The 16,023-nt window shown below is 38.9% G+C and overlaps 2 protein-coding genes across 3 annotated transcripts; both read right to left on the bottom strand.

Annotated features, from left to right (window-relative positions):
- Window positions 1-32: 32 nt before the first annotated feature.
- Window positions 33-7,477, bottom strand: RB195_008425 (uncharacterized protein; the record flags this gene model as incomplete). 2 transcript variants are annotated; one of them, XM_064194913.1, is made up of 11 exons in its annotated part: window positions 33-72; window positions 1,624-1,700; window positions 1,793-1,882; window positions 1,953-2,042; window positions 2,285-2,377; window positions 2,478-2,554; window positions 2,620-2,738; window positions 3,028-3,158; window positions 3,224-3,328; window positions 3,929-4,049; window positions 7,422-7,477. In XM_064194913.1, 11 exons carry the CDS (start codon window positions 7,475-7,477, stop codon window positions 33-35), a joined length of 999 nt encoding a protein of 332 aa, XP_064046058.1. The 2 variants fall into 2 exon arrangements, with proteins under 2 accessions (XP_064046058.1, XP_013303202.2); XM_013447748.2 differs by lacking the exon at window positions 33-72 and having other exon boundaries at window positions 1,599-1,700.
- A 5,590-nt stretch (window positions 7,478-13,067) lies between these two features.
- RB195_008424 (uncharacterized protein) lies at window positions 13,068-14,926 on the bottom strand (the record flags this gene model as incomplete). Its single annotated transcript, XM_064194912.1, has 5 exons — window positions 13,068-13,122; window positions 13,179-13,342; window positions 13,672-13,814; window positions 13,912-13,970; window positions 14,751-14,926. 5 exons carry the CDS (start codon window positions 14,924-14,926, stop codon window positions 13,068-13,070), a joined length of 597 nt encoding a protein of 198 aa, XP_064046057.1.
- Between the last annotated feature and the right edge of the window lie 1,097 nt (window positions 14,927-16,023).

Genomic DNA, 16,023 nt, shown 5'->3' with positions numbered 1-16,023 from the left:
ACAGATTCGTCACTGTGAAATTCTTTAACTACTTACTTTCCATAGCGTTCCTCTATGGTTTTCGGACATTTTCTGGAGAGGAATAACTTGATATAAGTGCATTAAACGATTTATTTTCCTTAAAAACTGCAATCCAGTCACACCAGTTGTCGTAAGATTGCAATTTTGTTTCGGAGATTGTGTGAATTGGAGATGATCAAGACAGCTAAAAAGCGAGTTATAGTTGATAGACGAGACAGTTGCGTTAAAAGAATCCCCGAGGTGTATGTACAAATTTGCAAGTTGAATTGTTTTATGCTTCTGTTATGGAAACATACGCATAGGTCTAAGCGATCTGGTTTATGGTGCAATTGCGTGAGCAGTTGCTTTCGCGGTAGGACTTCGCTAGTTCAGTTGGACCACGGAGTGCATTTCGAGTGCGGTTTTTTATTCAGTTGCGCCATAAACCAGATCGTTTAGACCCTACTGTAAGAATACTTCTTGTTTAGCTGTTTAAGAACTGATGCAATTAAAATCAAGATTTCAAAGATAGTAGTCTACTAATTTATAAGAGCAGTAATAAAATAAAATTTCTCCGCTGTTTTTGCTAGAAATCCTTCAGTTGTTGTTAATAGGGATTCAAAAAAGCCGAACGGTATTAGTATTGCTTCGAATTTTGGAATTATTATAGAGCAAAACACAATATATACATAGATATGATCGTTGACCAGTCAACCTTCTCAGATTACACCGAATTCTTGTTTGACGCAGATTTTTTCTTTCACACGGCTCTCAATTTACAACAAACGCTATCAGATGAATGGTTACGTTTAAATCAATAGTGAATGTTACCCTCAAATTAAAAATGGCCGAATATGTGATATTTTCCAATTTTTGTAAGGTAATGTAGATCTGGAATTTTCTAAGCTATATTTTGTTAAATGTAATCATAATATTAATGTTTATTGCTACTAGCTTCATTGTAAAAATTCATACAAAAGTGCGCCAGCACATGTCACAAATCCGGCGTTACAAATGTTACGAATGTGAACAAAAATGGCTACGGAACGCTATTTCTACCATAACAATCAATAAATCTTTCGTTAAGTAACTAACATTTCTTCAAACAAAGCGATTTATGACAAATGTACAGTAAACAACTAAGATAAGAAGATAAATACAACGTTTAAGACAACATTGTTCATAAATGTGAGCAAAAATCGAAGTACACGAGTTTTATCTCACGAGTCGTGAGAATTTTCAAGAATTATAAATGTAGTAAACGTCATTATTTCTGACTAAGCGAGATTCCCACGACGATTACGGCCTTTTCGAATCAGGCGGGTAATTGAAGGCTAGGTAACAATAAAATTTGACGAAAATAAATGTAGTATATAGAGAAACAACGAAAACAATTGGAATCAAGTGGTGATCAATGCATAACAAAAAAGTTGAGGAAAATTTTCAGTAATTTCCCTTCTGTGTGGTATTAAAGTCATTTTCTTCTTTTTTTAACTTTATCACAGGTAAACATACCACGTCTATGAAAATATTCTCAAAGTTAAAGTACATGCAACTTTTTTTTTTAGCAGAAACTTATCTAGGCTTGTGAAAATTCTTCAAAGACACCTCCAAGGGAAACACCTGGGACAGAATGCAGCGTTTCGATCGAGCTCACGCAGTGATGCAAGTTCGCTTGGTGAAAGAGAGATGGCAGCTACCTTTAAAAAAAACTTGGTAGAAATGAGGATAACATGACACATATGCTATGCTTTTTCTTTTGAGAAAATCAATAAAAGTGGCGGTAACTTACTTTGTGGAGATTCTCATGGATTCTGGTAGGATTTGCTGACTTTGGTATTATTCCAACTCCAGAACAAACAGCGAATGCATACAGTATAGTCTGATAGTCATATTTTTAATAGAATAAAAATATCCCATGGGTTTAAAACATTATTAACATCACGAGATACCTGCGGACTGACATCGAATTTTTTGACCAGTTCTTGTATTGGCTTTTCGTTCAGAATCTCCTTATTTCCCCAAAGTAACGAAGAGAATGCCTTAAAAAGGAAGGAAAAATCATTGACAGTGGTATATCAACGATCATAACGGTTACAACGAAATACACTGAACTTTGTTCCACTTTATTTGGTTGTAACCGTTGTGGTCGTTGATCGAGCAAATTGACCCGATTTGTGATCTGTGATCACACAAGATGCATAAAGTGCCGCAGACACATTACAGATGCGTTCGCCTGCCATATCTTGCAAAACAAACTGACAAACTAACAAAGAGATCATACCTGGGTGAAAATTCCGTTTAATTCGCAGAACTTTATAAGAGTACGTCTTGTCAAGTAAGGATGGAACTCAAATTGATTCAAAACAGGCAAATGCTGAAAGAATAAAAAGATCAAACCACTCAAACATGAAAGCGAATTTCTACTCGCACGAAAAAAACAACAAACACCAACAAAATAGAAAAAGAAAACTAACCTTCGCGTACTCAAAAAGTTCTGCTAGGTGATACACTTCATAATTTGACACTCCAATTGATTTTATTTTGCCACTTTCTTTAAATACTTCTTAGTTTTAACGAGAAAAAAGTCAACCACATCAACTAAGTTAAGTTTTTCACCTTTCAATTGTTCTAGTTTCTGCCAAACTTCTTTCCTTCCCTTTTTGTTGATTTCAAACGCGTCATCGATTCCAGTATATCGATCCCTGGGAAAGTGCACTAACACCATGTCAAGGTACCTGAATCATTAAAGTATTAAGAAAATAGAAGATGAGCTATCTATAGCTAAAATAATCAATACAATAGGTCATAAATGAATATACTTCGCTTTTTGTTTTAGTTCAAAAACATGAAGAGTTGTTCTGAAAATGAAAAAAAAAAACTTTTTTCACTTTTACTTTTGTTTCCTCCAAGTTCGTGCGCCGTATTACATTTTTATCATGGAACAACTTGAGCACAAGCAATTCAGATTATTCTCAAGGAAAAAGAAGGACAAATTGATGTGCTATCTAAGTGTGAAGTTCTTACGTGGTTTTAAGCTTTTTCAACGATTCCATAACACTTTGTTCAGCCCAATTCGCTGCATCTCCATCCTTCGTTTGCACCTTTGTTGTGATGAAAATATCTTCGCGTTTAAGTCCAAGTTTCAGTAAGGATGTCTAGATTTTCCATTTAAAATCTACTCAAATCCTTGAAGGGAACAGGAAGGAAATAAAATAATCACCTCCAAAGCATTTCCTAGTTCCGTTTCGTTTTCGTATAATTCAGCAGTATCGAACAGTCGATAACCAGCTTTGAGTGCAGCGAAAACTGACGTTTCAACGCTTTCCTGAACGAGAAAGTCGCTAAATCCCGAACATGATCATATATATATATATATATATATATATATATATATATATATATATATATATATATATCCTTAGCAATAATTTTCTTTTTTCTACGCTCACAAAAGTGCTCCTTTTGATGAATATTTATCCAGTAACATCGTTTAAAAAGCATGAAAATGATGATACGATTAGACATAAAAGCTGGCATCATTTCAACTTCAAATTTAAATAGAAATAGTTTCGAAAAATGATCAACAGTAACGATGATTAGATGAACAACCAACTCGTCATAATTAAAAACGAATTTCATTTTGAAATGAACCTGATTATAGTGATAAAACCATGAAACAAATATTCAAATATATATTCTAGACGTCACGACAATATTAACAAATTGTGGAGGTTTTCTTTACCGCAAGGGCACTCTTAATTTACACGAAATGTTCATTTGGGCAGTGTTGAGCAAGAATCAATCAATTCTCTCCTAAGCTAGTAGGAACATATACTTATGAAATGGAAAAGAGTAAAATCCGAGAGAAGTAAAACTAAAGAGATGGAAATCCGTTGGAGAATAAAACACGGTGAAAGAAACTCACCTGTCCAACAATTCTTGAAATACCCAAGCCAATCATTGGAATATTGTTTCCATCACTCAACCGCTTCACACCACCAACAACCGTGCCTTCTTTGAGAGACATTTTTGTGGATAATGCTTTCCTATAAGTAGTAAATTAAGAGATATAGCAGGGTCGGAAAAACCACCTGAAGCTCCTTGCAGTTGCGTAAGCGGCTGCGCCCGAAACGGCGCAGTGTAACTAACGGTTAGGATCGAAGTGGGAGCGTCACTACTTTTATTCGGACAGCAGCGATGAATGGTGCTAGTGAGGTTCCCCTTTCAATTCCAACCGCTACGCTCCGCTGCTCCGCTTCGAGCGCAACCGCCTACGCAACTGCACAGAGCTTCACGTCGTTTTCACTCAACTATAATAACTACGCAAATACACTGGTGAGGAGTTACTCCGTTTCATCAACAGTAGGGGAGTCAATGAATGTTCTTCGTTATATCGTTAAAAGAATCCTTCGAGAAAATGTATTTAAAAAAAAATAGGAATGGGCGGGGCACTCATGGTCCCCTTATTTGTAGACGCTCTATCTTACTTTTTCTCTTAGTAACTTTAGTTTACATGTCATAGATACTATAAGACTAATGATTAAGTCCTAAGGCCCCGATTGATTTAGTTATTTAGTTCCAGAAATAGCTGCGCAATCCTTTTTTGAATAATACAGCACTCCAAACATACATTTGAAGTTCCGAGTCAATATGGTCTCCCAATTTTTTCTCTAGAAAAGCTATAATTCATTTAAAAGCATGGATCGAAGCAAATTAGATGTAAAAGTGTCAAAAATAGCTACTGATCTGCACAAGCTAGTAATATAAGGTTTAAAAAAGTACTTCGGATAATGGAAAAACCACATAAATAATTTTAAAACAGTATGAAAAGCATTCTCAGCATAGCGATTTCTTAAGAAAAACGTTAGAATCTACCTCTCGATGCTGGAAGTAGAAAAAAAACATGATCCTGCTTATCAGGAGGAATGGTTCCTCAAAAGTTCTTAGGTGTGCGAGTGCAAAAACTGAACGAGGAGAAGAATTCATAATATTGACATGGAAAGTACTTCATGAGCATTCTATTTCTTCTTCAGAGAATTGCAAACATATTATGTTCCGCATAGAATGGAGCCTCTGAAAATAACAAACTAACTGCTAAAATTAGCTGCAGATGCAACTGCAACCATTCCTTTTTCTTTTCTTTTTCAACTGGAATTTTCTTTTTCTACTGGTTTCTAGTTACTGGTTAGTTTCTACTGGTTTTTCTTGACGCATAACGTAGAAGGGAACTGGAGCCTTAAAATATAATTACGTGCTAGCAGAACTTTCGAATTCTGGTCTTAGTGACCCTTAGTCTTAGAGTACTAATTAACAAACTCCATATAAACAAAACAAAACAAAAATAACAAAAAATAAACTTATAACAAAAGAGAGTTGTAAGGAAAACATGATTATAACAATATTACTGTTCTCTAACGGCTGAATCAATCGTGAAAAGTCAATCGTTGTTCAGACGAACAATGAACATTTTCGTGTTTTTAATCGATTAACTTCGTTTGAAGAAAAATCACAGAAACCAGTACCACCAGCATATAAAATCTACTGCATCGCGGTCATAAACCAATCCCACAAGCGTACAGAACTCAGACCTTGCAAAAGTTCCTACGAGGCAACACCTGACGAGTAAATTTGGTCTTGTGTCTTATCTATCTTAAGAGCAGGATTAATTTGTTATGGACCATGAAAGAAAAGGATACTTGTGCACGATTATTTCGCAGTGTTTTTATCGCTTGTCCGCTAAGCGACCGTCAGTCTACGTTTGGATAACGAATAGGACGAAAATCCAAAAACACGTACTATAAGCTCGAGTTCCAGTTTCTCTACAGACGTCATATACAATGTGAAGTACGCAGTATGTATGTCCAGCCGCGAATCGATGTTTCTGGCGATGATTCCGGAAAGTGATGTCCGTGATGAAGCTGCTAGATTTCTCCGCAGAAGTGATGGCAACCCTTCGATTAGTGATTATCCATTGGACGCTGCGAGTTCACAGCGCTCAATCGATAATCACCAATCGATGGGATGTGATGACATCGTTTCTGCGAACTTTGTATTTCCTTGTGGTTTGATTTTGCTTCACTATTAAGAAGGGATTCATTTCATTTCTTTTTTAATATTTTATGTCATCGCGCATTAACAATATCCTCTTTGGTTAACAATTGTTACAAACACAGTTGTTGAAGATTTTACAACCACGGCATGAACTTGTGAAGATTTCCGGACACTTATCACAGTTACGGTAGATTCAAAGTAAAAGAAAACATTCGCTCTATGCAAATAAGGAGCGAGTGTGGCGCAATCGGATCGACCGGAGGTTCGAATCCGTTCGTAAACCTCGAACGATTGTGAATTGAAGTGAACGCCGTGGCGCATCCCAAGCGGAACGATTAACACCAGAAACTATCATTTATCCTTTATACAAAAAAGATCTCTTCTTCAGAAGCTACTTTTTCTTTCAGGGAATAAGTAATTAGTGGATGTGTATTCATCTGCACTTGCTATGTTTGATGGATCCAAAGGATTATTTTTGTTTGAAGAGGTTTTCTACGCGATTGTGGGATCGATTGTTGGGAACCGCGCTAGGGCAGACCTCTCTAGCCTCTCCGTCCCCTGTTAGGCCATTTGATACCAAAATTGTCTGTGAGAAGAAGAACACTGTCCTGGCACTGAGAAACACATCGGCTGACCTCCGCAAGTTATGTAGCTTTCATATACCACAAACGATTCTGACTTAAGGTTGAACCGTTGGTGCATCCCATCCGGATTGATTTATTATTATTATTATTATACTATTGTTATTGTTTATTATTTGTTTGTTTATTTATTTGTTTATCCATTATCCTTTTTAGGGATTAGAGCACGGTGCACGCTCATATACAACGTAGCTTTCCTCTAAGACTCGTCCCTGAGGTCCATTCTAAACCCACGGTCCTATAGTTGGGTCAAAACGACATGAAATACGGACCGTTGCGCAAGCGGCCGCGCTCGGAAGCGGTGCGGTGGAGACAGCGATTGGAATCGAGGTGGGACCATGGCAAGTTGCAGAGATGGGTGGCGGTAGCGTGGATCCTTACATGATCTCAACCGTTACGCTCCACCGCTCCGCTTTGGGCGCAGCCGCTTGCGCAAATGTCCGTCGTGTCGTTGTACATTTCATGTCGTTCTGACCCGACCATAGAGAGGTCATACTGACGAATTTAGGATATTGATTGATTTCAGATCCAGATGAACTCTGACTGCGACACCCAGATCGTTGTAGCAAGTTAAGCTATTAGTTTTATGTCATAACAACCACAACTGTTTTCAAAAGTTTTTTTTTTTCCCTAACCACTATTATACCAGGTTTAGTTTTATGTCGTAACAATCACAACGTAAAGACTTTTTTTCGAAAATTGAAGAAAAAGTAGGTACATGCTCACCAATAAGTAATCGATAACGGCTTCGTTGAGCGAAATAAATGTCGCACGAGTAACATCTGGAGGAAGGAAGAGAATTACGCAGCTTAAGCTTTTCTATTACACATAGTGTATGCAAAAATTTCCATGTGATGCTACTGTCATTGAAGAAATCAAGATAATTTCGGTAGTTTTAACTCGATATCACATATAGATCCATTGAAGGAAATCAGAATCATTTATTGCTATTTATTAGAACATTGACTAAAGTGGTAGTCATGGTAATTGAAGGTACTAAACACGTTTTATACGTACAATTTAAAAGTATTAATTTGAAATTTTAATATCACTGCTACATTCATACTAACACCACAATATTAAAATGAATAAGTAGATCCCGGCAAGTTCACCAGAAATTCTTGCTCGCGGTATCTTTTTTTAACGATATGGGTACAATCCACAATCTATCTTGTTGGGTCGATTAGCACACCACATAGTAACACAGGCTCGATTTTTCCCAGTACAATCAGGTTCCGATATGATGGCGTAGAACGTTAGGCGTTATGAAAGGTAACCGTAATTAGAACTCGTTATCCTGACGTTGGCGAGCCGTTGGAAAAGACCTGCCTCCACCACATGAGGAAGCGGACTGGAGCGTCATCCTGAGCATCTATTTATTTATTTATTTATTTATTGAAAACACCTGCAGGTGTGCCATAAAACAAAAAACAACAAGACGGAACAGAGCTCACTAGAATTTCACCTGAATTTTACACAGCAAGACTGGCCCTTCAAAGCATGAGGGGTGGTGAGTTGGCAGGTCATTCTCCTACTAGAGAAGGTGAGAAATCCTCATGCGAGATCCTTTTCCCAGACCCAGAACGCTACGGTAAAAAAACGGATACCAGGATTTTGATGACCAACTTAACCTCGGACGGAGGAATTCGTCAGGGACCATGGGCGAACCGGTGGGGGACCTCAAGCGCTCGGGCTCACCAACTTTGCCATCCTTGAACGGCTTTCCACCACCAGGAGAGAATAAGGACCAACTGTAGGGACGAATTTGAAAAGAAGCATATCAAGGAAGAATTCCAGCTAGCTAGTGTCATAATGAACAACCGAAAAAGAGAAACTAGAACTGTGAGCTAAAAACCCATATCAATCCAATGCTTTATTGTGGTCGCTTGTCAGAGGAGGAACTTGCTCCAAGTCTCTGAAACAATGAGATTTTATCCGTTCTATCTCCCCTTCATCAGTAGGTGAGGTTTGAATTCTCTTGAACAGTTTTTGTATGTCAGAGTTTCGGTAAGCCAGGCTTCCTCCTCTTACATTCGTTATCTGTAAACCTGAGATAAATAGTCACCCATATTGGTGAAGAATATAGGTGACCATTTATCTTAGGTTGAGAAGTATAGCGCTGTGGTGAGGGAGGGATTTCTATGCTATTCCAATGCTAATAGTTCGAATTCCTCCCAATGTCAGTGGACTCCTCATCCCATCCTCGTATTACCAGGCTTGTCTCTGAGGAAAATGAAAATACTGTTTTTTTTACATCGACTTCCGCAAATCATTACATAGGCTGTCTACACATTCAATTCTTAAGGGGATTCTGAATTGACGAGGAACGCCTTGACGCATCCTGAGAGGACTGACTAAGCTCAGCAAATCATTACTAATCCCTAGGCGAAGGAGCAGGTGAAGCTGACCGGCTACTTTCAATCTACGGTAAAATGCTACACGAAATCAATCTATGAGGTCTACTCCTTCATCGTCATAGACTTCTAACTACAACAACACATTTCTAGATCAAAGTCTTCAAACAAAAGTATTCCTCACAGTCTTCGCAGATTCCGTAAAAATCATTTCATCTGCTAAACACGGAACATTACACCGCTCTTCTGCTATAAATAAAGTTTTTTTTATAGGTTTACAGCCCAGGTACAGGCAGAACTGTAGCGAATATACTATGAATGTACAAGAACGATGCTGAAGTATAAAACAAGTGTCGCATACATGATCATTATGTGATCTGCAGGGTTATTTATCCAGGGTCGGAGCATTTGAAGCATAACCTTGGTTAATATACTTTATTAATAAGGGGGCGGGTGTAGTGTAGCGGTAAGAGGTTCCGCTTCCTGCACGATCGATCGGATTTTCGAATTCGCCCTAGTGTTCACCAAACCTTTCATCCTTCCGGGGTCGATAAATTGGTACCAGACTTATCTGGGAGGATAAAAACACTGACTTGACACATCGCCTAGCCACCGCAAAGTCATTGTATAGGCCAGTTACACGTTCGTGAACCTCAAACGATTCTGAATTGAAGTGAACGTGGGGGCGCATCCCAAGCGGATTGATTAACGCCAGAAACTTTATAATTTATCCTTTTATACAGTGAAGTAAAAAGGACATGAAAGATGATGCAGCTGCGTAGGCGGTTGCGCTCGAGGCAAAGATAGTGATTGGAATCGAAGTGAGACCATCGCGAACTACAGCAATGAACGGTGGTAGCAAGGGTCCTCACTCCTAACCCCTACGCTCCATCGCGCCGGTTCGAACGCAACCGCTTGTAGATTATGGAGACCGGTTTGGTTTCGCTCATCTATTCCTAAATCACTGCAAGCAGCCGGCCCCTGAATGCTGTTTTGTACGATGCCTTCTATTGCAGCTCGCCACCTTTGCACGCGCAGCGTCAATTACTGCCTATCTGGGCAGTGCGAATTGATTTTCGACGAATTGCAGGGCGGAGGCGGTGCAAAGGGTGGAGCGTTGCAATAGATGGCGTCGTACAAAACAGCATTCTGGGGGCGGCTGTTCGCAGTGATGCAGGGGGGAATGAGCGCAACTAACCCCGTCTCCATAATCTACGGCCCTGTTTACGGATACTCCACCTGAAATCCGTACCACCTCAGATTCGTGGTATGCTGCCCTTAAGTAACTAGACCGTACTTCATGTCGTTTTGACCCGACTATACAACTATACATAAAAAAGTGCCGTAAAAATCCCCATATTTCACTCTTTTTTCCTTTATTGAAGGACACACTTTAAGAACGTAACTCATTGCGGAACCCAGGCAGGTAGGTATACGAGTCGGATTGGCACCCGTACGTGTTTTACTTCCACGTTTACACTAAAAGTCATCAGGTGCTTGGCAGCAAGCATTTAAAGACGGTTTATCATGAAATCAACGATGTTGAGATCTCTCTACAGATAGGCTTGGAGGTATAGTTCACAAGTATGAGTGTGATTACGCTCGATTTCCTCTTGTAATATGGAAAAACGCAGGTGAAAAAGCATGTGTTCCCGTTTGCTTATGATGCAATTTATTAGGAATGATAGAACGCGACAATCTGGAACGCATCTGCGATTATGCAGATGGGCAACTTCTCCTGGTTATTTGGCTACCAGCCTGAACGTCCGGCTAAAGTGGGACTTCAGGCTTATTTTGGTGTTCGCTTCGCTCGTCTTCACCAACCCAAAGAATAACAATAGCGACATTTTTTTTCTTGAAAATTAGAATTGCCTTTTTCTACCAACGCTTTCTTCAATTTTTTTTTACCCGAAAATTTGAACATAGATGAAAGATTTTATGGTTTTTCCTTGAACGCTCAGTTCTATATTTGGAGAACAATCCAGCTTAATTTCACCTCTATGTTTCTTTCAAACGTCCAGAATTTGGAAATATTATTCGAAGTATGAGTTTTCTCCGTTCTCAACTCTTAGCACAGCATGAGTAATATTCACGTCATTCTATGTTAGCATGTGCTAACATAGAATGACGTGAATATTACTACCGTAGTGACAAAAGCAACGTTCTACGTCAGATCGCGTAAACTGTTGGCTACTATATATTGGATCTATGCTACCGTTCGCACGTGTGTTTCCTCTTTTTGAAGAAAAGATATTAGCAGCATCAGGAGACATGCTGAGAAGTAGATATGCGAAGGAACCACAGAAACCCATTCTACTGCGTTGGGGCTCCCGCGCACCATTTCAACCCCGCTGGACCCGTCCCACCCCATTTCACAGCTATCTGACTCCGGGGCACGAATTCCACGCCATAGTACTCGTCTCACCCAATTTTACCGCCTTGAGACTCCAGCGCACCTAACCGACCCCATAGTATTCCCTCTCTTTTTGGAATTCCTTGGCTGAGACACACAAATACGCATACGCACACACGTGACAGAATAAGACCGTTACTATATAGCATGGTAGTTTGCAAATTTGGAAGTATGCATTTACATAAAAGTTTATTTACCCTCACTACCATATGAGAGGAACTAACTTGCCTTATCAAAGAAAACATACATAGGTACATAGCTTTGGACAATGGTGAGAAGGTAGAGTGCTCGCCTCTCAGGTGCACGGGGATGGCTCGACACCTCAGCAGTGCAGAGTTTTGCATCATTCAGTATTTTCGTGACACACAGACAAACACACAAACACATACACACACGTGCACACGGACTAAGCGCGTTATTATATAGCATGATATTGGTCGGATTGCCGACATTGGAAGACGACAGATTCGATCGTTCTCGGTTGTGTGACAGGTTACTTCGTAGGTGGGATGAGATCACTCAAGGCTGTTTCACACGGCTTCTTCTGGATTACGAAGGGGAACTGTGGGTCTTCACGCTCATGCTCATGAGCTACATGCGCACTCTTGTCTATTCGTGGAAAAAATCTCAATATCCTTAACTTCACGTCTTATAGTAATTTCATTGTTTTTAAGAAATACGAGTCATTTGTAGACTACAATCTTACTGTTATATACCGTTTCGCATGTTGCAGAACGGTCACTGACATCTACTGCAAAACAATAATTTAAAGAAAAAACAATGTAATACACAACTAGTTATTCTCTCTTTTTCGATCTCTTTGAAGGTGCCTACCAAAGTCTGAAGGATACCATTTACAACAAAAAAAAAAAAAACTCAAACGATTAGAAAGTATCATTGACGAATCCATAGTTACCTTGACTATCGGCTCCGAATCTCTTCACTTTTGTTGCAACTTCCAGTATAATACAGTAGTAGTTTATCATTAAGAATACATATGGAGCGTACAACAAAACAACAACGAGAAGAAAATTCTTCCTCATTTATCCACGTAAACATGCAATATTTCATCATTCTTTCTCGCTTTGGTTACGTGAGTCTTCGTTTTCAGTGATGAAAGCAGTACGTTTCCAAAGTGAAGGGGTTCAGAGCCTCTAGATCGCTTTCGTATCCATGACAAGTACTGCGGATTCCTCACAGACGTTGAGAATCCAGTGCTTATCTATAGCAAGCTATCGATTGGTGCCTCAGCCTCATACAGCGAGCTAAAATTTCAGTGAGAAATGTCAAACAGTGATGGTTAGCAGTAAATGAGAAAATGAAGAGAAGAAAAAAAAATGGAGGAAAAGACTGATGTTGGTTCAAAAAGGAACAAATTACACAGCAATCGTATTGGAGAATAGCCTTAAGCTAAATTATTTAGCAGTCTTCATGTGATTCGTTGGAATTTGTCTAAATCAAATCCGCGGCAGAAGGATTCAAATCTAAATCCTGCTATGAACAACCAAGAATTGTGGTTAGGAATGAACCATATACGATACATCAAGTATAATCTTACATATCACATTCCATTGATTAGTGGTCACAAATTGACGAATTTCACTCTTATTTCACAGCTAGACTAGGATAGCTTCGTCCACTGTTTGTCCCATATCTTGATCTAAAAGAAAAGGAAGAAATATAAAGAAAATGTGATATGTGTCGGATCCAACTTGCCTCGAAACAGTAATTCCTTGCAGTCCAGCATTTATCTGGTACCCCATAAGTGCAAACATGCTGATGATGATCACAATTGTCGTTAGAAGAACTGAGACGATTCCAGTAACCAAGGACTGTTCATGGAAAATTCCAGAAACATATTCACCAACTGAACGACCACACTGAAAAATAGACGAAAATGGAAGAAAATTTCAACTCAAACCGAGGTATTAGCTTTGAATTAGCACTTTTATAAAGAAAAAAACATAAAAACAAAATGGTAGCAACGAGACAAAAATTTATTTTAGAATGTGTCAATAAAGAGGATGGGTCTTGTTTTTTTATGTTAACTGCGTGCTGATAGCTAATAACTGATAATGAGTGAGAAGTCAGGGCTGATGATATGAAGAGGACGTGAAAAATTCCTGAGGGGTGCCATTGACTATCTTACTGGTTATCAGAGTGATGAAATTTGACAGATTCAGCAGATATGACGTTTAAAAGCACTTACCACTCCAGAAAAGACGACAATAATCTCTCCAAACAAAGTTGCAGCAATATAAAACGGATTTAATCGCCATATCGGACCAAACCAATTGATTTGATAGCTTGTGCTTGAGTACGAGTACATTTCAGTTACAAAAGACGAAAATCCTGTCAAAAACACATATATAGGTAAAAAAAATACCAATCCAATAACAACTACTTTAAAACAGGAAGACGTGCACGTACGAAAACATAACCAACACACCTGAAGAACTTTTAGACATCGATTCATGGTACTGACGAATCAGCTCAAAAAGAAGTGCACTGAAATAAATGTATAGTACGATAGTAACCTGAAGAGCATGGAATTAGCTCATTTTGAATTAAAAACATAAATATTAGCATAGATTGATTCATGATGTTTTCTTTAGCGTTTGAATTTGGAGAATTTAGCAGCGTTCGTGGAATTCTTCGATATTTCTGGTATATATATTTTTGGTTCTATGAACTAGTAGGTAGGATTCAAAACGTAGCTCGTGCGTCTCACAGCAAAAACTCAAAACCCTCCCCAAAAATTTAGAAGAAAAAAGCATCAGGGGCAGTGGGATGGTCAATTTATCTGACAAAACAACTCTTTACATCCATAGGATTGACGAAATTAAAGCTATATGAAGTGGATTTTATCACTTGTGGATGAGCAAGGAACAGCTCAATCATGCAATTTCACCTCTAATCCACCATGTGTGACTTCTTACATCCATATGAGTAATGACATTCATTTTTCTGTGGTTTTATCTTCATCAATCCTATTGGTGTAAAGAGTTGCTTCGTTGGGCAAACTAGCCACCCTCATGCTTCCGATTCATCTGTTTTTTGGATTTGCAGAGGGTGTTTTCGTTTTTGCTGTCATACTTGTAAACAAAGTAACAAACAGCATCTACTAGCGGATAAAAGCCACCATTGAAAATTTCTGCAAACACTGTTTTTCACGCATTTCTCAATATTTCTTTTCTTAGCTACATACTACGCGGAAACTACATTACGGAAAAACAATAATCAGATTCCGCGAGAGTTGTGGGTCTCAAAGCAAAAAAAAAAACTTACCTTATCACTAAACTCGACACGACAGCCGCAAAAGAAACTCCATTTTGAGGGTAATAAGTGAAGACAAAGTAGATGAAAAGACGAAAAACAGCCAGTAATACGATCGACCAGATTAATAAGAATGTAAAAATTTGCACAAAGTTGTACGCGAATAGAAATATGAACCAGAAGGACATCTCATGTACGCAGATCACCCGTGAATAAACTAAATACTCCTGTCGAAAAACATCACAGATTTATGGACAATGATCCAGGAGAGAAGATAGAGTCTTCTTCAGTTAACGTCCTTCAACCCCGTCTAGGAATAGCGTTAGGAATCCAGATTCTAAGCTGTATTGAATTAGCGAGTCTTGAAAAGAAAATTGCGCGCAAATTGAAAAATAACGACTGCCATTGCACGAATCACGAATCAGAAGTGATTCATCGAAGGTTACGAGATTCTTGGGATAAATGGAGATGGACAGAGTGTATGGCGTTAAATCAATCCACTTAGGATGGGCCAACTCCTTCGGCTTTGATCCAGAATCATACGGGATTTAAGGAAGCGTCTGCGGGATGTAAAATGGTTTGCAGGGTCAGCTGATGGTCAGTGGTCGGTGTTCCTTTCCTCTCAGTTAAGCCTGGTAACAATTTATCGATCACGATAGCACGAAGGGCTTAGTTGCCTCAGGCCGGTTTCGAACCATCAACCACTGAGATTTAAATCAACCTGCACTCCACTTGACCATTCCTCCTATAATGTCGGAAAGTGTTTTTGGAAAATTAGGAGGTGAAATGGAACACATTGTGGCATAACTCGAACTACTCCTTAAAGATAAAATCATCTTCTACTCAACTCCATACCGGAATGAGATCAGGAAGCAGAACTGAAGAAGAAAAGCTCGACTTTCTCTTGCGATCCCCTCTGGCAAAGTTTCCTCTAGCTGCTTCTTCTCAGTTTTCACTTTGCAGGTATACATATCTCAGAAAAAACTGAAGTCAAGTAAAGTGCACGGCGTGGATAAATCTGTTTAGGAGGGTCCTACGCGATCAACTTTGTTTCTGAATCGTTTGAGGCTTATAAAATTTTGAAACCGTTTGAAACCTATAAAATGAATTGCAGAGGTCAGCCAACGTGCCAGGCCAGCGTTTTTATCCTCCCAGCCAAATTTATCTTTTTTTTAAAATTTCTTTTCTTTTAAATTTTGGCACCAACTTAACGAATCCGGAGGGATGAAGGCTCCGTCGGCACGTGGGCTAGTTTCGTACTTACGACCGCGCAAGCGCAGCCTAA

The sequence above is a fragment of the Necator americanus genome, chromosome III, assembly GCF_031761385.1.
Source record: "Necator americanus strain Aroian chromosome III, whole genome shotgun sequence".
In the NCBI taxonomy this organism is placed as follows: Eukaryota; Metazoa; Nematoda; class Chromadorea; order Rhabditida; family Ancylostomatidae; genus Necator; species Necator americanus.
This window is presented reverse-complemented; position numbering and strand designations above follow the sequence as displayed.